At 37.9% G+C, this 26,464-nt stretch overlaps 1 protein-coding gene across 1 annotated transcript in view; it reads left to right on the top strand.

Moving 5' to 3' along the window:
- KITLG (KIT ligand) overlaps positions 1-18,426 on the top strand; it is a 53,783-nt gene extending 35,357 nt beyond the window's left edge. The window contains exons 4-10 of the mRNA XM_054273165.1: positions 3,855-4,034; positions 5,921-6,083; positions 6,963-7,058; positions 13,630-13,739; positions 14,274-14,350; positions 15,804-15,887; positions 17,076-18,426. Coding sequence (XP_054129140.1) covers positions 3,855-4,034; positions 5,921-6,083; positions 6,963-7,058; positions 13,630-13,739; positions 14,274-14,350; positions 15,804-15,843 — 666 coding nt within the window. The 3' untranslated portion in view covers positions 15,844-15,887; positions 17,076-18,426. The remainder of the gene's footprint in view (positions 1-3,854; positions 4,035-5,920; positions 6,084-6,962; positions 7,059-13,629; positions 13,740-14,273; positions 14,351-15,803; positions 15,888-17,075) is intronic.
- The last annotated feature ends 8,038 nt before the right edge of the window (positions 18,427-26,464 follow it).

Here is a 26,464-nt window from a genome sequence, read left to right as displayed (position 1 = left end):
CAATTTAGCAAAAAACATTTTGAAGTTTCGTATTGAAAACTTGGTTGTTGCATACATTGCAATAAAAAGGAGGAAAGGAAGCAAGTTGAAAGTACAAATTATATTGAATGCTATATTGTTTTAAGGCAAGGAGAAAAGTAAGAAACTCGTGATTTTGTCTGTTAAACTGCACCTGTCTTAAGAATTAATCATTGTACAAATACATCAGTAGCTGAAAAATATCTCCTGGATTTAAGAAGCTGGTTTTGTGTCTGTGCAAAGTTTTCACTGTAAAAATCCAATTTGTATGTGATAAACGTATGAAAATGTGCCCTACCCTACTACAATGTAGCAAATCTAGCAATATTCCCTATTGATATTGGAAAATTATGCCAGAAGCAACATTCAATCCTGAATAACAAGAAGATGGGAGGAGGAAAAGGAGGGTGCAGGATAGTGAAGGGCACTGAATTGTGAGGTTATGAAGGGTTATGTCAGATGTAACAGTGTTTTTAAGAGTTTTGCTGGAAGCTTGAGGTTTTCACTAAAACTTAGGGTACTTTGGAAAACCCAGTTTAAAGTTGGTTCTTTAGACAGGAAAACTGCAGAATAAATGCTATGAAGTCAGGTACTAAGTCCTATATAAATAAAACTAATAGAAAATTTTCCATTTCTTAGAATATCCAATATTTAGAGGAAAAGGAAGCAAGATTGGCTGCCACCATCCTCTGACTGCTGGGCTTTTTGAAATTCACTGGTCTTGCTGTCTGATGTGATGACATTCACATCTGTAGAGGACAGCTGTAGCTTGAGTGCTGTTTCCCCAGCTTCCAGCCCATTAGCTGTTGTGCTGGATTGAGGCCATTCCCTCCACTGCTCTCCTGGGGGTGTTGGCAGATGAAGAAGGCCAGGGAACCTGCTTGAGCAATGATGAGCAATGAGTCCTGGTTGCTCTCACTCTTGCCTCTCTCCGTGGTTCAGTTTTGACTGCCAGAATGCAGATTCTTTTCCATTCTTTTCAGTGCTTTGTCATCTTGGGGCATCATATCCAGAAATTTAGATCCAGTTTACATTTACAGCAAGCAGCCAAGAAATAAAAAGGGAGAAGTTCAGAGCTGAGACTTCCATGTTCCCTTTGCACAGCCCTTTCAGTCATGGTAATGGCAGGTGCAGCTCTTGGCCACATGCCTTCACAGGAGAAGGTCCTCAGCAGTATTCGGATCCCACTTGGCTAAATTCTTCTCTGGGAATTTGAGGCTGTGTTATGCATACCACAGCAAGGGATAAGTAGGCTTTACTCTGGTCCATGCAAGCTGGGAAACCCATGACTTGGCCTAAAGTAAATGCCTTTTGCTCAACACTGAAGGGATTGAAATGGTGCTCTGCAATTTTTTTAATAGATTTTAATCTTCAGCGCATGCATTAAGTGGGAAGTGTACTCAAGGTAGCAAGTCCCAAATGTAGATGACTAAAGGTAGGAAGGCAGGGTGAACACAAAGCAGATGGGAAGCCAGTGTAGTGCATGTAACAGGAACGGACTGACCCATCCATTAAACAAAAGGGTTGTTGCATTATGCACTAGCTCAAGGCAACTGAGTGGCTTTAAAAGTAGTCTTGTATAGAATAAACTGTGTAGTCAAACCTGAAGGTTAAAAGGCAGAGATGACAGCAAAGGGCTGAATTCAGAAGAGAAGATAACATTTAAACTTCTACAGAGATGTAGAAATGAGAGCTACCCTGAAGTACAAGGGAAATCACATTTGCAATTGCCCTAAAGTGTAAATCTTGGTCAAAGTTTACACAAAATATCAGAGTCAAGCCTCCATTTCTCTTTGCAAATAATGTAATATTTTTCAATTAGAGCAGTTTTATCCATGTTTTTGGTAGGTATTGACATAGCAAGTGATTGCACAACTTGACATTACTGAAAAGAGAACTTAGAGCTTTTGTGAAATACAGCTTTGTAGGTCAGAACAGTTCAGTTAGAGGAGACTCCCACACGCATGCTAAACCACAGGAGCAACAAAATAGACTCCCTGCTGGAATTGCCAAATGCTCACTAGAAGAAGCAGCAAGCTTATGCTAGTCCCTGCCAGAGGATAATGCTCACCCACAAAACCTCAAAGGAAAAGGTTTTCAAGGTTTCCAGTTCAGGGAGGCACAGTAGTTAGTTCTGTGTCAGTGTTCCCACCCCAAAGCAGAGGAAAGAAAATGCGTTGCCTGTCTCGTGGGGGCAGTGGGACATGGCACAACATACGCTGGTTGAACAGAATATGTTTCAACAAACTTTCTCTGATTTACTTGCTTCTGCCTCCCCCCTCACCTTACTGTCCTCGAAGGAAAAAAAGGAAGCAGACTCGAGTCAAATGCTATCCATTTTGCTTTTTGTTTCTTTCTTTTTGAAGTCATTGTTGAGATAATTGCAAAAGGTTATATCACTTACTTGCCACAGGTTATCATTGTGTGAAAGAGTTGTACACAGAAGTGGAAATTCAGGTGGAGCTGAACAATGTATTTACATTTGGTTCTCTAAGCCTGGAAGCCTAATAGTCTGATTAGTCTTCAGAAATGTGAAGTGTATTTTTTCTTGCAGAAACGTTTACACATCAAAGCAGAACAACATCTGTGGATTTGGGTCTTTTTTAAAAAAATAATCCGTATGCAGGTTTATTGAAGAAATTGAGTAAATGAGATTAAGCCTTGAAGTGTGTACATTGCCAAACATTTGCTGTCTGTGTTGCTGAAGGTGGATTCAGTGGGCACTGCCTGTCCACTGCACAGCAATTGGAAACTGGTTTAGTGATACTGAGAGCACTTTGGGTTTGTTGGGCCAAGATCTTTGTATCTGGAAGTCTTTAAGGAGACATTTTCAATATTGGAAAAATACTGTTATATATGGAATAAATTCTCATAACATTTGCCATTAAAAAATTAGCTTTTATTGGGAAGGTATTTGCAGGTACAAATTGCAGTTCTGACTTATGCATTACCTGTATTTTTGCTGATCATGCCATGTTAGGAATTTTCCTGGGCTGTGTGACCTTTTCCTATATTTGACTACTGTTATATATGTTATATATATCTAAGTAAAAGAAGTTAATGACTTCCTCTAAGACAGCAAGATGAATTATCAGGTTTCAGTCATGTGAACAGCTGTACAAGCTTTGTCTGCAAACTAATTGTATAGGTGTTAGTGTATACAGTGACAGGCTGTGCAAAACTCTTTTGTTATCAAAGATTCAGGAAGAAGAAAGGCTTTTAGATCTAGAAACTGCTCCCAGTAATGACATTTAGTGAAAAAGCTGAAGAGAAAGAATTAGCTAAAGAGAAAGAATAGCTAGAGAAAGAATAAAGCTAAAAAGTTTAAAGGTGGATAAAAGCACACAGGGACTTCATGCAAAATTTTTATAGAAACTCTACTGAAAAGAAATTTAAATCAGGGATCTTTGGGGTAAACTGAGTCATTTAAGGTAACAGCAATAAATGAAAACTGATATTTAAAGAATTGTTAAGGCAGTAGGAATTGAAAAGAAAACAAATAGGTTAATGAAAGCATGGACAAGGGTTCATAGCAACATCTTCCAAGGCTCAAGTGCTCAACACTGACACTTGGCATTCATTGAGAATTTAATGAAGGGATGGCATTTAACAAGCAACAATATATATGTCAGTATCAGTCAGAATAGAAATATTACCAAAAGGAATGAAGGGAAAATTGGTCACATTAAAGAAGAATAATTGTAATTTGTACTTTTGAGATAGTTTAAATTGGAAAAAAGCAGTCTAATTTACTTTTACACATTGAGATGTTTACCCAGTTTTTACAAATGTCTGATATTTAATTTACATCTGTTTCTCTTTTTATCCCCTGACAGCCTAGTCACTGTTGGTTGCATTTGATGGTGCCTGAATTTTCAATAAGTCTACATAATCTTCTCCAGAAATTTTCAGATATTCCAGATATGTCGGATGTTTTAAGCAACTATTCAATCATCAATAATCTCACAAGGATAATTAATGATCTTATGGCATGCCTTGCTTTTGACAAAAACAAGGTAATTTTATGCAGGGTTTCAGCTTTTGTACTGGATACTTATTTTTTACTTTCTGTTGGACAATATTCAGTAATAGTTTAGGAATTTCCAAGGCTTCATTAGATTTGTTTTCATTTCTATTCCTGTGCATCTGAAATCCTACTTTGTTTAGAAATGCCCTGAGTACACTGTACTAACATTGGTTAATTTTTATCTCCTGTTTCAAAGACAAATTTTTAGAAGGAATTACAGCATATACAATGACCTGTATGCAGTTATTTAAAGTCAGAAATGCAGTGATCTTCCTTAAGATAATTAATCCATTCTGATCTTTTTGTAACTAGCAGAAATCTTCCTTGTGTATCCAGCTTAAGTTATATATTTTACTTGTGATCTTAATGTAAATGTAAAGATGATTTGAAGTTGAAGTTATTAATGTACTCTTAGTATGTATCACAGTGTGTGAAGCTCTAAAAGCTTTTCCATGGTTTAATTAACTTTTTTATATAAAGGCACAGCAAAGACCAGAGGACATTGGTCCATTTCCATGTGTTTCTGGATTCTGACAGCAGCTGGAAGGATTCTTGTTCAAGAGATGTCTCATTTTCTGTGCAGGCAGGGAAGGGGGAAAGAAATTAATTTTCTAGTCTGTTGTCCAAATCTGACCAGACTATCACTAATTAAAAATAAGTTCTGTAGTTGAAGGTTTTGTCGTACTGAATAAAACAGGTAAAATACACCATGTCCTTTAGAGCAAGTATTTTATCTTCCATATACAGTTGTTTTTATCAGCTAAGTCCTTAGTTTTTGTAATTGCAGCTTTTCAACACCCAAAATGAATCCAATAAGTAAAACACTCAGGCGCCTTTAGAGTGGAATAACCTTGTAAGCTTGCTATGTATTTGCATTGCACTGCTGTGAGTATTTAGATATTCCCTACTTTTCCAGTTCAAACTGAATTATCTCCAGACTTCAGTGTATATATTTTTTTTCCTTTCTATTTTTGTCCTGATGATTCAAATCACTCAATTGGAATGTGGTTGGGGAAGAGGAATTTTATTTTGTAGAATGAAAAAGTAAATATCCTGTAATTCAGCAAAACAACTAGCTATTGATTTCCTTAGAGAATAACGATCTTAAGTCTAGTACTTTCAGCATCAAACATAAAATAACTTCAGAGCCAAAACCAGGAGGTTTTCTTTAGGACATACTTAAACCATTTCTTACCACTGTCCTCCTTCTTGAGAGTACAGAGTAACCCCAGGCCAAACTTGACTTGCTGACATTAAAAAAAAAAAAAAAAAAAAAAAAAGAAAACTGTTAATAATCATCATGGATCTCAATCATGTTGTTTAGTCTGGCATCACAAACATGTCTGTTAGACCTCAGAGCGACTGGGCTTCCTTGTGCTTCCTTGTTTATAGTTGCTCTTATTTTTAGGTCTGTTATCAGGGATCTCAGCCTAAGCAGTGGTGTACCCCAGCTATTGTATTTTGTTCCCCATCATCTTGATGATAATACCAATGATTGTTGTGTTCATGTGTTGAGATTAAAAGACTCTTGTGAAACTTTGCAAAGTAATGTGAAATCAAGGGGGGTTTTTTAATGAGGGGAATTTTAAAAAGTCTCTTGGTTTTCGGTATAGGATGGGAGACTGTCTTTCATTCCTTAGCAATTTTGCAACACTGTATTAATAATTCATTTCTATTTGCAAAGCTAATTTGAAATCCTCAGATCAGAAGGCTTCTTTGTTTTATGAAGATTGTATACAGCTAATCTGGTTGTCTGCAGGTTAAAAATATAAATGATTTTGTATCATCTTTGGCTATTTTTTATCATTTGTTGAGGTGTTGAAATGAGCATCTCCCTTGACCTTCTTTCAAGCTGAATTCTATATTTTACTCTAGGATTTTGTAAAAGAAAATGGTCACCTCTATGAAGAAGGTCACTTCATTCCTGAGGATTTTTTTAGGCACTTTAATAGTACCATTGAGGTCTACAAAGAGTCTGCAGACAGATTGGATAAGAATGACTGCATTCTGCCTTCAACAGTAGGAACACCGGAGAATGGTAAGAGGGGTCTCCTTTTGGGGAACAGAATCTAGGCAGATAAAAGTGTGTGATTTACCTTGGATTTCAGAGGTGCTAAAGATCTGATACCATGCCTCCATGTCACCTTTTTACTGCAAGTTAAAATAACTACTGACACTGAAGGTTGTGTTTCCGTTCGAAGTCGAGTTCTAGTGCCATCGCTCCTAGATACATCATTTCTCAGTATAATCAAAATAACCTTGCATTATGCTGCTCTGTTTCTATTCATCCAAAATATATTCTGAATTGTCTTTTTTACATTGTCCTTCCTATCTTCTCTTAATGCTCTATTTAGTTTTATAAGGCGGTAAAAGAGCCTAAGATTGCACAACTGAAAGGAGAGGAAGTTAGGACAAACTGTAAATTGCAGCAGCCTCAAGTCACCCTCAATTTCATCCCACTTTTCCTGAACAGGGAAATGTTTATTTCATTTGAACATTTTAACAAGCTCAGGTCAAGCTCCTGCAGCTCTTTCTTATCCTTCCAGTAAATGGAGGGTTTGTATTACCTTTTCTTTTACTCTCTCCAGTGACAGATATTAGCTTTTTAATTAGGGCGGTGTGTCCAGTTGTACAGTTACATCAGTAGTAACTAGAAGCAGATCAGTGCCATAACTTAAGAACTTGTAAGCAGTAACTGCTTTTCCAGATTAACTATTCAGCAGCAGCTTAGCATGTAGACACTTCTGCATCTTAATAAAACTGCCTTTTTTGGCTTAATCCACTTTATGAAGAGTCTTACAGCCAGCTTTTAAAACAGCCCTATAGCCCCATTAGAGTAGTCCTGTAGCCCTTCGTCTAATATAGAGGGAACTGTATTTTAAGTTTCATAATTCTGACATATTCATTTTCTATTTAGATTCCAGAGTCGCTGTCACAAAAACATTTTTGTTTCCTCCTGTTGCTGCCAGCTCTCTTAGGAATGACAGCATTGGCAGTAGCACTAGCAGTAACAGTAAGTACAAGTGATTGAATATATGTCTCCATTTTGTTCTGGTAGCCGGTTGTGAGAGCTCAGAGGAAAAGAATGTAATTAATTGTGCAAATTAATGGGAAGTTACATGTTCCTGATGGTGTACCATGTGTTTCTCAGCTGTCATACTGAAATGCAATGAACTTATCTAATCAAAATGTAGAGATGCTATCGAGTTACAATTATGTGACAGCAATCTACAACTTGGAGAGGGCAGGCCTCTTCGTTTTGGCTGTCATGAGGTCTCACTAGTCATATGGCCTCAGAAAATTTGGCCAGACATTTCATTTTAACTCTCAGAAAAGGAAGTTGCTCCAAATGAACAGAATAGCTACCCTAAATCGGATGAGGGTACTCACATGAACAAAGAGGATACCTGTACGTTGCATTTTGAGAGTACTATCAATCCCAAACAAGCTTTACACCAGCCCTGAGGCCAGTCCCCGTGTTTGTTTGGTGTAGTTGCAGTAGGGCCACCTCTACAAGTCAGCATGCTTTCACTTGGGGTTAATGGCAAAGTCACTGCCTTTCTGGCAGGTTGCAATCTTCTCTCTGGCATACTCATATCACCTTTCTTATCTGTCTTAGTCGCTTATTGCATGACAGCTCCCTGATAAGAGTCCAGAATGGTTGCTGTAAGAGCCTCAGCATTACCTATCAGGAGGTCAGAAAGGGCATAAGCATCTGAGGTGAAAGGAAACAGTGAAGTTTCAGGGGCTTTTAGTGACATCATGTACAACAAGGTGAACACTATCTGGAGCTTCCCACGTGAACAAGAGGGGATTTTCCTTAGAGGTTCCTGAAATGGTGATCAAAGTTTAACCTTGTTGTTTCCTTGTTCTCGTTTCCCAGACACGTCAAGATGACAATGTGTATCTGGCTCTCTTTACAATTTCCCCTTTTCACTCCGCAAAGGTCTATGTTATCTGAGTGTGTGATGATGAAGTATGTGACTGGTACTCCCTGTGCTTGAGGAAATATGTGCAGAGGGGCAGCCTGATGTAATGGGCTAGTGGGCACAATGGTAGCTTCTGTTGGTGACACAATTGCTACTAGGCCTGAGTTTTTTCTCATGATCCTTCTCTTTGGAATGTGTAATCTAGTTACCCTCTGGGCTTTTAGCACCATGCATGCTACCTTGTAGTTGGCTCACAGCTGCTATCAGATTTGAAGGCCTTCTTGATTGCTTTCTAATTAAGAGTGGGTCTTAAGTCATGACAGCCCAGAACCCTCAGAGTAGAAGGAATTAAAAAACCCCCTCCACTCCTGGCTGCCAGCCTGAGTCTTTGGAAAAGAGAAGACTCACTGCCATAGATTCCTTGCCAGGAGGTCATAGAGCTGTCTGCAAATAACCTGATGAGCCCAGGGCCAACTCTGAGGCACTAGGAAGGGGTAAAAGTATTCATGCCTGTCTCTGTCTCAGGTCTGAACATGTGATAATTTTTGCTGTCATTGCTAGAGGAAAAATATTCAGCCACAGCCTGAAGCAATGGGAATGGATCAAGAAGCCAAAAAACAGACAGATTACAGGAGAAGTTCAGATGTAAGGAGTTTGACCCAGTACAGTAACAGGAGGAGGGATGCCAGGCAGTGCAGTGGAGTGTGGCACCTGTTTCTGTACTGTGGAGGAGAGTGCAGAAGCGGGATTATTAATCTTGTTTTATAATTGGAACTGATAATCAAGTAGGAAAAAAGCCTAATTAAAATAATGCAGTTAATTGCTTGGCTGCCATATGCTGTACAGGTGTGTTTTAACTGATTATCATTCTCTTAAGCAATTTATTAGAAAATTGGATATCAGTTAACAGCCTTATGTAGAAATGACATGAGGACTGCATGTCTGGCAGGGTCTGGGGACAGTTTGAACTCATAATCAGATTAAATTATATTAATTTGGATGCTGACTGGTTGCTCTGTAGTTACTCATTTGGAGGTTTTTTGCAGGGAGGGAGCTGTGGAATCTTTATTGACATCACTGGTTTATCTCCTGAAATGGCCTTTGGTGCCAATCATAGTTTGGTCTTGACTTTATTGCTGAGGAAATTTTGGTTTTAGTTAATCCTTACCTTCTTGGAATGAACAACAGTGAATAAACCTTAATACTTCCCCTATGAAGCTTCCCCAGCATAACATTCCCCTGGCTTCAGTATTGTTCTCAGAAAAGCATCACTAAATTCAAATTTCAAAAAGGAAAACATTGAGAAAAGAAGAAGCCTGAAAAAAAGCATCTTCAGACACAAGCTGCAGTAATTTTTTTTAAATTAACCCTTTAATTCTAAACAGTTTTAAGCTGAGTTATTCTTCAGTTTAATAGTGTCTAGAGCATTTAGAAGTATTCAGTGTTTGCAAAAGAACCCCTCCAGATTAATATATTTTGAGTCTATTAATACAGCCTGTGTAGTCAGATGGCTTTGAACTGTATATTCAGCTTAAACAAACCTGAAGTGCATCATCCAATAAAATAATTTGTGAAATATCATAGAAATTGTATATAAATTAGCTAAGTTATGGATTTTTAATTTTGCTATTTTTGTTGAGTCATATTTCATTACTCCATTGTACTTACACAACAATTAAACTAAAATAATAGCATAGAATCTCAACTAAATATACACAAAAAGTCTTAGCCCAGCCAAATGAAAAATAGAATAATTATGCTATTCTAATTGTTTTTTGAATGGTAATAGTGGTTTATTCATTCTTGTATATTGAATGTAGACTTGTAACATGTTTCCCCTTTATCTTTTCTCAGAAGCAGAAAGATCTTTTCTCATTTCTCATAAAATTCTGAAAAGACTAGTGCCACCATCCCATAATTTGTTCTTTCCTCTTTGTGTAACCTGACTGTAATCCACCGAAGTTGCAATTAACTGTTAAAGTTCCAGTCTTGCTCATATTTCTCTGCATGATTATACCACACATTGCCTAGAGAGTGTAGATGAGATGGTTCCTATGTAAAGAAGAAGGTTCAGGATAAGAAGTCTTGAGTCCTAATCTCTTCTTTTGGTGATTCAAGCCATCAGATGAATTTCATGTTGCTCTGATCAAAGCTTGAACTTACTAGCTGTGACTAAAACTTCTCCTTTAATTGAATGCCATAAAATTCTTTATAATTTCATGAAGAGTTCAGTGTTGCTTCCTTACATTTTTGTCTCTCATTTCCTCACAATAATTTAGCCCTATTATTTAGTCCTGAGTACCTCAAAGAACATGTAAACACAGAGATCTCTGTTACTGCTTTTAGGAAGAAGGTCTCCTTTTTTAATTAAGCAAAAAATACCATAATTTAATTCAGTAATTGCACAACAATTTTAAAATGTTCACCTCTGGCTTAATGCAATTGGTGCTGCCTTCTGTGCCTTTGTTCCGTTGTTCCAACTTAATAGTTAATGGAAAACCCTAATGAACAGGTGAGAGCTGCTCTGCATTTTTACAGATAAGATCTTGTGGTAATTGTGCTGGAACTGAGCAGAGGTAAACTGGAAATTCCTTTGAGACATATATGGCAAAAAAAAAAGAAGCCAGTGCTTTCAATCATAATCACACATGGTTCGAGGTAGGAAGCAGTTCAATAACTTCATTGTGTAACTGAGTGGCTTTTAATGTAAAGATATTTTGTTTAGAGCTTAACCTCCCAATGTCCATGAAGACTATACATAAATCAGCATCAAATGAGATCACTTCCTTAGGGCATCTTCCACAAGATACAGAGTGAGAGTTCTGAGAGATGCTGGCCTGCATCCACTCCCTTTTTTCACTCTGCTGGATCAGTCAGCAGTTCCTCTGGCATTGCCCAAAGAGCTCATAAAGTTATTGGTACACCTGGTTTCTGCTATTCCTTCTCCTGCTCTGCCTTTACAACTGATGGGAATCAGGATCTTTCTGTGTAGAGCTCCAAAGTTTCTAACAGAGGAAGAAGTCCCTGTAGCCAGCTTTCTTTCCTTCTCTCCATTTTCTTCATTAAGACAAGTCCCTGAGAGGTTCTCCAGACTGAAAATTCTTCAGCCCGTTCTGTTTTAAATTTTAATATAAATAAAAGGCACAGGAAGAAACCTGCCATGACTCATTTCATTCTCCCCAGATCTTTCAAGAGAATTTTTTCTGGACTTGAAAGTGAAATTAAATATTCTGGTTTTGCTTGCTTTTTAAGGTAGTTATGGATTACTTAACTTTCAAATTAATTCATACACAGTCATGTTGTAGAAAAGAAAATCTGTTGTCATTTTTAAAAGGTAGACTAAGGAGAGTGTCACAATTGGACTGTATTTAGGCTCGATCCCTGGATTGCATGTCCCCACATGGAAAGCTAATTATAAATTCCTTTCAGTTTGCCATAGATGATGAAGAAATCACCTGCATTGGAAATAACTTTTCAGAAATCAGATTTTTCCAGTTTTAGATACCTCATTGTAAAGGGGTCTCTTCTGCTGTCTTAAATTGCATTAAGTTTTTGAAAAATACTGTTAAAAACAAAGATAAAAAATTATCACTGATTATGCTGCATGCAGAACATTTCTCTAGAAGTTAATGTAAAAAAGAGCATGCTTGCCATGACATGCTGTCCAGCACTGTAGGTAAGCAGAGGCTTTTTGAGGTTATACACTCTACCGTAACATGTTATCAAACACATTATGCTCTACATGACCTGAAGAGTCTTTCGTTTGAATTTTGTTTCACTTTTTAATTTTTTTCTGAAGTTTGCAGGGTAGAATCCAGAAAACATAGCCATCCCCATATGATTTACATAATTTAGCTGTAAAACTCAGCAGTCTCTCACTGAAAAGAATGGCATTAGGCAAATGAGGATTGCTTTTTACTTGCTTAGAGCACAAGAGCAGTACCAGAATTTTCTTCTGAGAATACAGTTTAGATAAATGAGCACAGGAGAGCATTTCTAGGGTTGTTCAGGCTGGCTACACCCACTTGATTTTGCCCAGTTTTCTTGCAGATCAGTTCTGCAAGCAAACATCCTCTGTGCCTAATCTGAGACAGAAAGTAGAAAGGTTATGTCTCCCCAGTTAATGTCTGCACTTGGCTTTAATGTCTGAGCAGAGAGAGGCAGACTAATCAATAGCCTCTCTTTTTCAGCTGTTGTTCACCTCTGTAGAACTTTGTCTGCTCTCTTTCCCTTCTGTAGACAGATTTCTTTCACGGTAAGCTGGCATCAGTTCTGCTTGACTGATGTTCCCTTTTAGTGTGCCGAATCTACCAGATATAGGTGAAACTCAGGCCCCTGCAGTCAGAACCTAGACTTTGTAAATAGTGTATGAGACACAGAGATATATGTAGTATAATGAATATATAAGATATAGACTTTATGTTTTCTTGTTATTTCTAACAACGTTGAGCCTAGAAAACACAGCTGAATTCCAGAGATAAAAAGAATATTTGTCTAAAACTTGAAAAATGTCAACAAGAAAATCTGAGAGTTGAAAATGAATTGCTAGTTAATTATAAGAACACTTCTTTCTAAACTAACGTATTTTCTTGGAGGCTGTTTAATAATGTACTAAACACATGTTGTTTGACCCAGAATATCATACTGTGTGTGCTTAGACATTTGCTGTTTGCATGAGTCACGCAAATTTTGAGTGCTGTCAGTTCATTTTCATTTCTATGTATCCAATCACCTACACTTTTCCAGTGCTTACAGTTTGGTTCTTTTCCTGTAATCTGTCAATACACCCACCATTCGAGCTGCGGACACCCAGTTTGAAATGAACCAAACCTGGGTGGACAAAATACCAGTCTCCTGAGATTCACTTTACATTTCAGAAGGAGAGTCCCCAGGTGATTCTGTTGGACTTACCACATCCTGCCCTTGTAGGGAATGAAGGGACTGACCGAATGATTGAAGGGATGAATTTTAGTCTCAGCTTGCAGACAGCTCCCAGTGAGGGGAATTGTTGTGTACATAAAAGAATAGGATTGGTGCTCTTCTATACAAAATGTTAAAAGCTATCAAGAAATGGTTATAACCAAATAACACACTGTTAAACCTCAAGGTGCAAGGGTTTGATCTTGCTGAAGTCAGCGGTACCTTTCCAGGAAGCTTTAGAAGTGATCAGGTTTATTCTGTTACATTAACCTACCCTGAGAGCTCTTGTGTTGGTCATTGATTGGTGGCAAGGCAAAGTGTCTGCAGGCAGTGGGAGCTGTCTGATGGAACTAGTGCAAATGCATGAATTGATATATATTCTTTTTCAAATAATTGCTCTGTCTTTCAAAGAAAGACCTTTAAAAATTAAGAAATCCAAAACTTTGAAGTGTAGGAAAGAGATGATTCTCTACAAATGGCAAAAAGAGAATTGGTGTTGGTACTTTTCAACATTGTTGTTTCAGAAGTGGGTGGAGCATCCTTGTGGTCAAAAATTTGCTGTAAGATTTTGTGTGAAGTGTATCTCATGTACATTGCACTTTGAAGTATCTGTTCTGCTATTTAAGATGCTGTTATGTAGGTGGTGCATGAAAGTGCTCTTACTAATAGTGTTGCCCTGAAGACAGTTTTCTGCTATAAATCTGTCTTCCCTAATGAGAGTATCTTTAATTACAGAAGAAGCACTTGGCTTCATTAGCAGCTCCAGCCTGCAAGGGATCAGCATAGCACTGACATCATTGCTGTCTCTCCTTATTGGCTTTATTTTGGGAGCCCTATACTGGAAGGTAAGAGATACTACATATAATTGTTTACATAGTGATGCTACATTTCTTAGCTGTGGGAAGGTAGGAATAAGAGAACCATTCTGTATTGGAAAGCAAGTGACACCTCTTTTGATCTCCACTTAACTGTGACTTGCAGATGTAAATCTGTGTGTCAAATTCTTGAATTCTACCATCAAAGTGGAAATCCTATCTTATCAGCATGATCACTCTCTAACTGGAAACAAAAATTGTGTGATTCACCCTATTTTCCATTTCTCCTATTGTATATTGAGAAAGGATTTTTTTTTTTTTTTTTTTTTTGCTTTTGGCCCTTATGCCCCTGCCTACAATACAAAACCTTCAATAGTAAAATTTATATCAGTAGTAGATGTATGTTAGAGGACAAGGTTTGGCCTACATTTTGCAAGATGACTTTGATATTGAACATCTGAAGCAAATTAAACAAATTGAAACATACAATTGTATAGTTACTAAAGAAAGCCTTAGAATATTTATAGCTTTAGAATATTTATTTTTAGTGCATTTTCTTCCTAGAAAATACATCCCAAATCCAGACCAGAAAGTGATGAAACTACACAGTGTCATGACTATCAAGAGGAAAATGAAATAAGGTATATTGTTTCACTTAAAATTTCTACTTACAGATGTAATTTTATCTCTGAGAACTACTTGTGTTTAGCTGTGTGACAAACACAAAAAGGCCCCAAACACAAGGTCTTGCTGCAGAGATAAAGTATGTGCTTAGAGTGTGCCATTTAAAGGACTTTCTGATTTAAACACAGAAGTTGATATGGAGGATAGTTCTGCATACAGTATTTTATTATGGGGGCATTATTTTATCTGTCTTTATTCCCACTGTGAGAAAGATTGCTGAGACCTATAGGAAAACCAACAAAATAAAGTAAATGTTGTTATTTGCTGTGTGTTGTAAAGCTAGGTTGAAGTTATAGAAATAAATAGAAAGCAATAACTTTCTGGTTGTACTCCTAAATCCTTTTAAATACCTTTTACAATAACATTTTTTATGTTCTTTCACTTTTTTAATTTCCTCAGGGTACTATGTTTTCTGGGTTTTTTTTTTTTAGTATTTATGGGAAGTTAATGAGAACTCATTCAAATGCTAATAACTTCTTAAGGTCATCCTGAAATGATTCACGGCTTTCTTCTTACTTATACACTAAATTATCTGATTCTTAAAGAGAGAAAGTTCTGAGAGAATCAAAAATATCTTAGAAATAACAGTTCAAGTCTTTGAAGTTCCTTGGACATGACTTGGGCAAGGATTTCTGTGAAATCCAGGAAAGTATTTAGGGACATTTTAAGTAAGAATAAGTCTGTGTTAAAACACTTTGAGAGTATTGTTTAACTTCATATTTAATGATGTTTGGTCAGATTTTAACTATGAATGATTTAGGGAAAGACCTGATGCAGGTGGCAGAAGGACATGTCCTGTAGTGTTCTCACACTGTGTGAAATGCCTGGGCTGCCCATTGGTGAAGGGACAAATAGGCAAGGTTCTGATCTAGCAGTTTGGTCACAGGAGCTGAAATTTTCTGTGTTTAAGCTTGCTAAAGTAATAAAAAATTTTCTTCATATACAGAATATAGAATGGAAGGCTGTGTATTTATTTCACCAAGTATATTAGTTCCTACAAATAACTCATTCTGCACATCATCCTCATAGGTGTCAAAACCTGTGAAATGAGCATACATTTTCCTTTTAATTTCACAGAAAATACAAAACATATTTTATATGAAGAAAAGGTGACACAGTTAAATGCAGGAGAGGACCTTTGCAGGAACTTGAAACAGATTGCGTTTTCTATCAGATGTCTTCATAAATATATGGCATGTGTTTTGGCATACATGGCATAGATACCTATTAGAATTTTCTCCTCCCTGAGAAATTAGGAATTTTCATCTACAAGTAGGAAGAGCTAATATCAAACATAAATTATAATTCTTGGGTTCCCTTCTTTAAATTTTAACTAATTTATAAACTCTTCTATTCAATTTCCTTGGAACGCTATTACTGTAGTAATAAAGTACCTTTTTTTTTTTCCAGTATGTTGCAGCAAAAAGAAAAGGAACATCTACAAGTGTAGCTGTTGCTTTTTCTCCCTCAACACTGTTACTGTTTTGTGTACTGGTAAGTTGGTTATGGTGAGAGTTTTACCACAGACTGAACTACTTTCAGCTGCTGCAATATGAAGTGATTCAGAGTCCATTTTCAGGAAAAAAAAGAAATCTTGCTATCAGTAGGTAGCATTTAGCATTGTATAAGATCTTTAGCAGCTAATTTAATTAATCCTGTTTCATTAATATTGACCTTTGGTTTTTAACTTGAATGCTTCAAAATGAAATTTAGAAGAATTCCAGAACAAAGCACAGCTACTGCTTCTCCTTTTCGGTGTTAGAGCTGATACAGAGAATCCTTCAGCTGTTACACTACAACTGTTTCAAAGCAACGTGAACTAAAAAACACAATCTGGTAAAATTAGCAGGTGAGTGTAGGAGAACAGGCCAAGTAGAGCTGAGCTTTCATATCATTGTAGCTTAGTCAGCACATTTCTGTAGTCTGTGTGGCTTTATCAGATGCATCAGTCTTGCTTTAGTATATAAGAGTGAGCAGCAAAGGTGAGTGAGGTTTCTCAGTCCCAGCTGTCCTCTGCAGAGCAGCACTTCTCTGGCAAGAAGCTGCATACCACAGAAACTGTGCTGTATTTAACCCATGGCATCTATGTAAGAGTCTGGAAAATTCAGACAGCACTGGGCTCTTTATTTTACATCATGAGTGGAAAGAGCAGCGTCAGAGTATAACAGACAATCTCAGTCTGCAGGTCATCCTGTAGCAGTTACTGTCAGGTGTTCAATATGATTGAATTATCTACAGCTTGAGAGATTTTTCATTATCCTTAACTGCTTTGTTCTACCATATGCTCATTGAGAAGCAAAGTTGTCACTGCATTGGACAAGTTGTTCCATTTTTCCAAAGATGTAAACTCAGTTTGGTTTGTCCAGATGACTTCAAAGGGAAGTTTGCTGCCAGAGATTGCCAATACCAAAATGCCCAAACAATTCTGTAAAACATGAGAGTGGTTCTATTACCTTAGATGACATCAATGAGCTTTTGCAGGCAAGTGTGTTCTTGCATCAGGAAAGTACATCTTATAACATTTTTCCTTCTGAGTAAAGAAATCCCTATGCATTTTTATTTTTATTTCCAAAATTATAAGAAAAAAATGTCTATGTTGTATGTCTGGGAAAAGATCTATTTTTTAGTAATACAGAAAGGAAAACTAATCAGCAAAATCAAAATTTCTGTTTTTCTCTTCAGGCAGGTAACAGTTCCATGTTCGCTTCATAAATGAAGCAGCTTTAAGCACATTCGTATTCCTTCTGGAGTGACAGACTGAGTCTGCATCTGTTGTTGCTGCCCATGACTCCATAGACATGATACAGAAATGAGGACAATTTGTGTTTGTTACTGTGAAACCAACACTGAATTGAACAATGACAAGAAGAGTGTGCACTTAGCAGGACTGTATCTTATGTGAATATCTACCTTGTGTGACATTTGAGGTTTTTTAATTGCATTAATACTTGCAGCTGACTCTGGCAAACAAAATATGTCCTGAACAAAAAAAGCATCTTTCAAATGCCTCCAACAGTGTGTAATCATTGCAAGTCACAAATACCTTTGCATCCTTAATTTAAATTCTGTGTCCTCTACCTTGATGTCTTCAGATGAAGGTCTCTGAACTGACAGAAAACACAGAAACGGATACAGATAACATACTCTTCAATTTTGTATATAAAACTTGAAAGCAAAGTCATGCCCTGAGCTCGTGCTCTAGACTTAGACTTATAAGGAGCTGTGTTTATGCCTGTCAAAGGCAGGGAGTGCAGCAACACGTGGTCTCTATCGGCTGCCAGGTGGCTGGTTGCCCACCACGGAAAGCGTCAAGAATTCATCAGCGTTGGTGGTCTCTGTTCAGGAGAACCAAATACTGGATGAAGACAAAGTAAACAGGAGGTGAATGTACGTCGTGGAGCTTCGAAGAATTAAGTGTAGCTGCTGAGTATGTGAACACTGGTGAAATTTCCAGTCATGCTAAGGCAAAGTAAAGAGTCTGAATTGCGTTCAATCACAATAAAGACAAACCCATGAAATGCATTTTAAATTCTGAAGATGCATGCCATTTATACCTTATCTGTAAATGTATAGCATAGAAAATCTGAAAGATCCTGAGAGTGTATTTAGCTTTTACTTACATCAGCTGTAATTAATGTTTGCATTGTGTTTTAAGTGATTAGTAAGCTTTAATATCTTGGCGTTCTCCACTCTTGAAAGTTAATTCTTTTGAAACAAAAGAGAAAGGCTTTGTTTCCCACCTGTCTTCTGCATCTATTACTGTTACAGTATCCATGGAATATGAACAGGACTGATGTACAGATGTGCATTTTCAAGTAAATCCTAAAAATACCATGGTGAAAGTTACAAGTGTAGTTGTGCATCTTTTCATCTTATCTCTTCCCAGATAATGAGTATGAATTATTTACCTGTATTAGGGGTTGAAATTCAGAAGGGTAAAGGTAAAGGCTCACATGAGGTGACAAACTGTCATCTGTCATGATATTGACCAGCTCAGCCAGAGTTTTAGTTTAAATTACTTGAAAACCTAAAAAAAAAATTAAAAAAACCAAAAAAATCCCACCAACCCTTTTAAAGTTTTGCATAAATTTGGAGTTCTCCTTAAAATGTATAGTTACTAAATTTTTTAGGAGTCCCTGTGGAAGTTTTAATCTTCTGCTCAATTTTCTGAGAACGATGCATACAAAGAATATGTCATACATATAATATATACGTGTGTGTGTGGGTCTGTATGTCTGTGTGTATTATTGGTAAAACTGTCTTTCAGACTTGTAAAGAGAAAAAAATCTCAGAACCTTGCCATACTTGATGCTGTGGCATCATCAGTAGCTACACTGCGTGGAATTTTGACTCTACTGTAATGAGGTTGAAATTTCTCACAAATTCACTGAAAGATTTGATCATGTGGGATTTTTATTTTTACTCAGGCCTTTTTTGCACTATCTGTTTGTCAGAAAAAGGTCTTCAAGTCCTCCTCAGCTGGTATAAATTAGCATAGTTCTGTTAAGAATAACAGAACTTTGCAGTTTGCATCACCTAAGGAACTTCTCTTAGACTAGATCAAAAGAAGCTTAGTGTTAGAATCAGGACTTCACATTAATTCTGAAGATGCTGGAGCACTCATCAGTTGATAACCAGGGTTGCTCATCACTTCTAAAAAGCAAGAGCATTCCTCAAAAAAATGGAATTCCCAATATAAAGCTGAGTCTTCTTTGAATCTCTGTAGTTCTTTACTCACAAGGCCCTCAGACTTTGAGTTTCAAACTTTTTTAAGAGGTACCCTAAAAGAAATGTCAGCATGATGTAACTGATGGAAATTTGCACTTTATTGGTAATGCAGAGAATAACTGTGTACTGGTTTTGACTGAATGGAAAAGTATCCACAGTAAATGGAAGCAATTATCCTTATACATTCTATGAAAACCTTAAATACTTCATACAATGTGCTCTTGAGGCCAGCTCATGCATTTGAGGGTTTGCGTTTTTTCTTTAGCTTCAGTAAAACAAAAATCTTATATTTATTAATATTCTTTGTTGATAAAAAAACGTTCATTTTTCTAAGTACATTCTTTCCAGAAAATCAAATACTCAATAACACTTAATTTGGGTCACATTGGTGTGCCCCAAATTATGCTTTGATATTCAAAAGCAGCCTATTCAAATTTTAGGCTTCTTAATCTTCAATACTTCAATTGAAAATACCAGTTATGAATTGAAACAGAAATAAAAATTGGTTATGACAAAATGTTCACTTTCCAGTCACTTTCAAATAATGTCAGACACTTTAATCTCTTCCATGGAGCAAGGTAAATTTTGAGTTATATGAGAACAGAAAGAAAGCTCATGTATACTTTTTGACCTTCACATCACAAACACTGTTCATTGAATGTGTTCAAAAGTCGTGTGACACCTAGAGTAGCAGAACTGTTGTCGGACCACGTGGTTTTCCCATTCTTTGCCCTCATTTTGAGAGATCTGAATACAAGAGAGATCTGATTGAGTGTTCTCAATCCTTTTGCAACCCAGAAGGAGACTTCTGGACATTCATGGATACACTAGGTGGCATGGCACTTTGAAGTGGCATCGTGAATTTACTGGAAACTTTCTGTGCCCACTGAGGAGATCTTTACTTTGGACATAGTGAGATTCTGAAAGACTACTGACTTGTGAGACATCTTTGAAATCAATGGAAATAGAGTAATGTACTCTTCAGTTGGAGATGGAGTGGCAGAAATGATTGCTTCTCAACTTCTAAAGAAATTTAACTTCTAAAGAATGATCAGTTTTTCAGTCTTCTTTTTGGGTAGACAGAGCCCATACATTAACATAGTTGGAAAATCAGCAGACTCCCTCTTAGAATAAAACTGGGGGGAAAAGGGGTGTTTTATTTTTTTCTTATAAAAGTCAACCAAATTTGGCTTTTGGATATCTGTGGTTTGGTGAGAAATGTAACATTTTTAGGTTTCCTTTGAAATAGTTGAACTTTGCATGCAATTACTAGTGGCCTTGTGAGAATAAAAAAGCAGATAGTCTTATACTGAGTAACTGTTCTACTTTAGATGTATTTACTTGAATGAATTAATGGTACTTATTTCATCACAAGGTCATTTTATAAGCATATAAAATGTGCTTTACTATGGAGTATGTGTACAACCTGCACATGTTTTAGATTCTCATCTGCAGCAGCTCTGTTTTCTCTGTTGCTCTACATAATATGCTGAAAGTGTTCAGTACACAAAACAGAATTATTAATTTGAAATTTTAACAGTACACATAAAATACTGATATTTTGAGTTTGATTTACGTTTAAGAATTATCCAACATTTTTCAATTCATAAATCTGATTCAGCTGTCTTAAATCTACAGTAATGGTGGCATGTTGTTATTTTTTTATCAAATTAATGGAACGTGGAAACTTCAGACTCTTTAGTGATAGAGACACAGACGTTTGCTGGTTGCATTATGGGCAAATTCATTTATTTCAATGTAAATGTCAGCACAGTTTTGCATAGTTACATTCTGGCTGAAGGTGATCAACAAAGTTTATAAAATGTGATGTGTATGTACATATGTGTCCTCTTAAAGATAGATGTTTTCCCAGATCCCTTTTTATACCAGTTCAGATTTGGAATTTACATTATATACATATGCTTTATTGTTCTAAATAAAGATATTATGCACTGTCAAATAATTAGTATATTGCATTGTATTAGTCCCAATTAAGATGTTTTTATGTCCTGTCATCATCTGAAAGAATTCTCTGTCCGAACATATGCTGCTTGATGCAGACTCCTTCACTTGATGTGGACATTTCATGATAATGCACTTCTTTTGCAGGGAGTGGCATTTACCAGGAGCTCCTCCTGGTAAGGATGACATCCTTCCTTTAAGTTTTCAGCAGTTGACTGTGGCTTTTCTCTAAGAAGTCTGGAATGGGATGAGTTTGGGAGGAAAAAAACAGAGCTGCTCAGGGAGCTCTGGCACGTCTCCCTTCCTGAGAGAGAATGAATATATGCCATCTAAAGACAAAGAGGTCAACCTGCTGAGACTTTCAGCCTGCCTCAGAGAGCATTAATGAGCCTTGGAAGACGGAGGGGATGTTGCAGTAGGCAGATACAGAGGGATTTGTAAATAAGGATAAAGTAGAGACAGGACTGAGTAGAGTAGAGCAAGGTTAACGGACTGGGACACAGGGGAACAGAATCTGGAGATGCCAGAATTTGGGGTATGGCTATGAATGAAAGTTGTGGCTGCTGATCTGGACACAGCCAGAAGTGCAGAGCTGATGGCTTGAAGAAGGCCATGAAACAGCCCTCACTGCTGGTGTAGCAGGAGTCATGCCCTGATGAGCAGTGCTGGTGGCTCAGGTGGGTCAGCAGCAGGATGGCACTCGATTCAGCTCAGGCTCCATGAGCACCACGTAGCTGCAGTGTTGGAAACGAGTGTACTTCATGAGCAAGCTGCATTAGCGCAACAAAAACTCCAAGTTGACCTGGAATTTCAGGAAGGCAGAAGTAACAGTAGGGTACCTAGAAATGAGATTTGAGCACTCTTAGCTAAGAAAGCAACTCCTACTGAAATCAGGAGCTGGTAACTCATAATCTGGTCCAATGTCCAGATGGAAATTGGTGGTGAGGAGTGTCCTTCAAAGGTCTTTATTGAGAAGAGCAGTGTTTAGTATCTTCATCAATGCCATAGACAATGGGATCCAGTGCTCCCTCAACATGTTTACAGACAGCATCAAGCTGAGTGGTCCCAAATGAATCTCAAGCTGCATAAACAGGAAGCAGGGCCAGCCAGTTGAGGGAAGTGACTCTGGCCCTCTGCTCTGCTCCATTCTGCAGGTGACACTCCACCTGAAGTGTTGCATCCAGCCTTGGGGCCCCAGCACACAAGAGGAATGGACCTGTGGAGACGGTCCAGAGGAGGGACACAAAAAATGGTTAGGGGGATGAGATATGTTCCTGTGAAGAAAGGGTGAGAGAGTTGGGACTATTTAACTTGGAGAAGAGAAGGCTCTGAGGAGACCTTATGGCAGCCTTCTAGTACTTAGAGAGCACTTACAAGAAATATGGTGACTTTTTAGTAAGAACCATTGCAATAGGACAAAGGGCAATGGTTTTAAACTAAGAGAGGACTCATTCAGATGAGATATAAAGAAGCAATTTTCTACAGTAAGAAAGGTGCAATAATGGAACAGGTTTTCCAGAGAGGTTCCCTGGAAACATTGAAGGTCAGGTTGCATAGAGCTCAGAGCAAACTGATCTAGTTGAAGGTGTCCCTGCTCATTTCAGGAGGCTCTTCTAGATTGTCCTTAAAGGACTTCTCCAAGCCAAACTAATGTAGGATTCTATGAATTGTAGCATAAGCATATGGAGTAAAGGACAAGAGGGAAGGTCTGGGAAAATGTGCAGCTCTTCAGCCTAAGTGACACCACCATAATATTTTTGGTAGTCTGTTTTACAACGTTTGGTGCCTTACATAATGCTGACTAACTGCATACCAGCATCGCTGCTTAATCTGAACCCTGTAGATTTAACTGTGCTAAAGGATTGAGAGAAATATTTACCTTCAGTTTTCCAATTTTAGTTTCTCCAAAACAATGAATATAAATACCTCATTCAGTAGATGGAAACAAAGGCTATCTTTGTCCAAATCACGGGCAGCATTAATAATGACATTTTCCTACTTCTGTCATGCAGAAAAACAATGCTTATTATAATAAACAACTGTTTCTTGATAGCAATATGTTTTAACAGCTTAACACTTCCATGAAATGACTGTATTTTAGATGAGCTGGATATATGCCCACTCCACATACACTCCATGCTACACTCCAGTGTAATTTTATTCCATGTTAACAAATGTGTGTTACTAAACACATTTTTGCCCAAAGCTTCTGAATGATAATAAATAATATGTTTTCATCTTAACAAGATGGGTTGTTTCAGGATTTCACACTACATTAACAGCTTATAGAACCACTTCCTTACTACTCTTCATGTAGCTGTTTATGACAATTTTTCTCTCAAAGTTCAAACGTTTTTAAAATGGATTAAGTTTCCCAATAGCTACAAAGAAGCATGTGCTAACACAATCAACTTTTATGTCATTACATACTTAAAAGGAATTATTATGTGATGGTGCATAGTGGAAAATATGGTTAAATTAAAGCAGACTGCCAAACTCGCAGAGAGTGCAGAAGAGAAGTTTAGCCCCCTTTTTTCTATGCCATATCCCAAGGTAAGTAATTTCATGTAACAGGAAAAATCCCAAATGCAATTATAGTTCCTTTGACTTCCCTTCTGCAAAATTCCACCATAAGCAAGCAGGAACTAAAAATACAGATGAGACTTTTTCCAGACAGACATGAGCCTTGGGCTTCTGGCCAGCCACAAAATGCGGGGACCATTTTCATTCTCTTTTGGCAAGTTATTTTCTTGAGCTCATGGAAGAATATTCTACTGAGATCACAAAAGCCCCTTTGTTTGTCACCAGTTCTGCTCTGCAGGATAATAGCATGATAGCAAAATTGGCCCAATTAGAGTAAAGAAGCTGCAGAGCAGAATGTATAGCTTTTGTCATTTTAAGTGACTACCACAAGTGACAAAATGTCATCTTAGAAATTTCCCCTTGTCATCTCCTACATTGTGAATGATGATTATTAGGACCCCCCAGGTTATTTAATCTGTCATGTTCTTAAAGTCAAATATTTTAGACCTTCCTTTTTCTCAGCAGTGCTGTCATCATTAACAAAACACAGAACAGCCTTCACCTTTAGAAATGACAAAAATGAGGATGTGTCTCAAAACCAATTAATAGCATCAGTGAAGGCAGAGGCATAGCATCTAAATCTTTTAAATATCACCCCCAAGAATAAAGCAATGAGTTCTTAGAAGTAATTACTCCATTGCCAGAAGTTTAGAAGAAAGTATCTCATTGACATGGTGGTACCACTTGGAAATTTTTTCTTAAGTCTTGTTTCATATTGTTCCAGAGGAATCCAATTGCCTCAGTTTCTAAGCACTGTGTTTTCTTGCTGGTATTTTAAATGTTGCAACCTTTGGATCAAACAAAGAGTTGTAGGAATGAAGAATGCTATTAAGTGCTATAATTGGGTACTCACTGCATTTCAAATAGAAATTTGTGCTAGAATCAGTGCTAAATAGCAAAGTTTAAGTGGGCATCCTAATGTACCTACAATGTAGTGTGCACGTGTGTGGGTTGAGGAGTGCTGGTGCGGGGGGAGGAGGAGGTGGTGCTTCAATGCAGCAAATTTTTTTAACAAATCAGGTAACTGCCATGAACTTCAATCATATACCCTGAAGGAATGGCTGCATATCACAGAATATCTTCACAAATCCAACCCTTGGCAAGAGTAAGCCTCAGGGTTGCCAAGTTCCATGCACTGATCAAAAGGTTCACTGGGCATCCCACGCTGTGCTGTGCTCCCCAGCCTTTGGCAGCTGAGCACCATCGCCCTTCCTGCTCCATGACTGTCTGTGCCAGAACCACACACACCTACCCATGTTCCCTGGGGGTTCAGGTAATGAACCCATCTATATTTCCATATAGGCCACCAACGTTATTTCATTCAGAGCCAAAAATCTGGCTCAGGGTTGCATAACTGGTCTTCTGTATTTCAGCTTGGACTATAAGTGGAAACTCGGCAAAGCCTCAGGTTTTCTCTCTTGCATATACACACCTTTGTGTCCTGTTATTATCCAGTCCCTCCTTCAGCCCCCACCCAGACTTCCAGTGCTCTCCTGTTGAGTCATACTCTGCAATTAAAGCATCATGTATCCTCGCTGCAGTTAGCAGCCCTACCATTAACAGTTTTTATGTAGACAGTAAACAATTGGGTTAGTATTTAGGAAGAAAACACTTCAAAATGTTTAGCAAAAGATTAGCCTTCTGGGGTCAGCTGTAACCAGGGTACTGCTAGTCTGACTGCAAACTGCACTGCACAGCAGGATGCGTGCCAGCTGCGAGCACAAAAATTCCCACAGTTTTCCTCAGAGGAACAAATAATTTATGCTGAATAAATATGTCAACCCTGTTTTCCTCTAAAAATATTTGCCCATCAGATTTTAAGATAGCAAGAGCTAGTCAATTTAATCAGATGCTTCTTCGTGCAGTCCTCTCTCAGAGGGTTCCTGCTGATAAAACTTCCTGAGCAGACTGCCTGAAGTCTGACCTCTCCTTCTGGGGACCCTCGTGTTGATGTTACTCAGACTGACTGTAGCCTGCAGCCATTTTGCCAGGTTTCATCTTGCTGCATCCCCACCATCTCCTGTAGCCCTTGCCTATCCAACTATGGGTCAACTCAAGCTCTGTGCTCTTCCTACCCAAAACTCTGTGTCCCTTACCAAACCTTGCTGTGTTGACCAAGGCTGAGGAGCAGCACATATTTCCAGACCAAAGACCCATTCCAACACCTTCTGCACCTTCTTATGACCATCCAGGCCAGGCTTGCATATTCTGACCAGTCAGACACAAAGGCATGTGTCCTTGGAGGCAAACTCTGCCCACTGCCTCCTGACACCACAACAGCGGGGCTGCTCCACAGGCTGTGGGAGGCCATGCCTTTGGCTTCCATCTACCCTGGTCGCAGGAGTACTGCATTACATTTTGCACAGCAGCCCAGATTCAAAGGGAGAGAGAAGCATGACCATGTACCCAGCTTGGTGAGCAGGGGATTGAGAACCCCTTCATTTCATTTTGCCTCTTTCACAGACTAATGCTTTAAGAATTTAGCTTTAAGAATTTAGCTATTGTGTAATAGGAGGAATATATTCTTCTTGTGTGCAATGATGGGGCTGGGATGGGATGGGGAGCAGGTCCCTTGTGCCTAATATTAAAAATGAAAGCAGCAAAATAAAAGCACATTTTCTAAAGAAAATTTAAAGATAAGCAATAATGCAGGAAGCCAGTATGACTGAATGCAGTCCAAGATTATTGGTAAATTCCCTGATGGTTTTGTAAATATCATATTTAAATATCATGACAGTGACTTAAAAATAAACCTTGACTTTTCTACATTATGAAAAATGAAATATCTTTGAGAAACT

This window comes from Melozone crissalis, unplaced genomic scaffold (genome assembly GCF_028551555.1).
Source record: "Melozone crissalis strain CALT ecotype California unplaced genomic scaffold, PUWL_Pcris_2 ptg000004l_1, whole genome shotgun sequence".
Lineage (NCBI taxonomy): Eukaryota > Metazoa > Chordata > Aves > Passeriformes > Passerellidae > Melozone > Melozone crissalis.
This window is presented reverse-complemented; position numbering and strand designations above follow the sequence as displayed.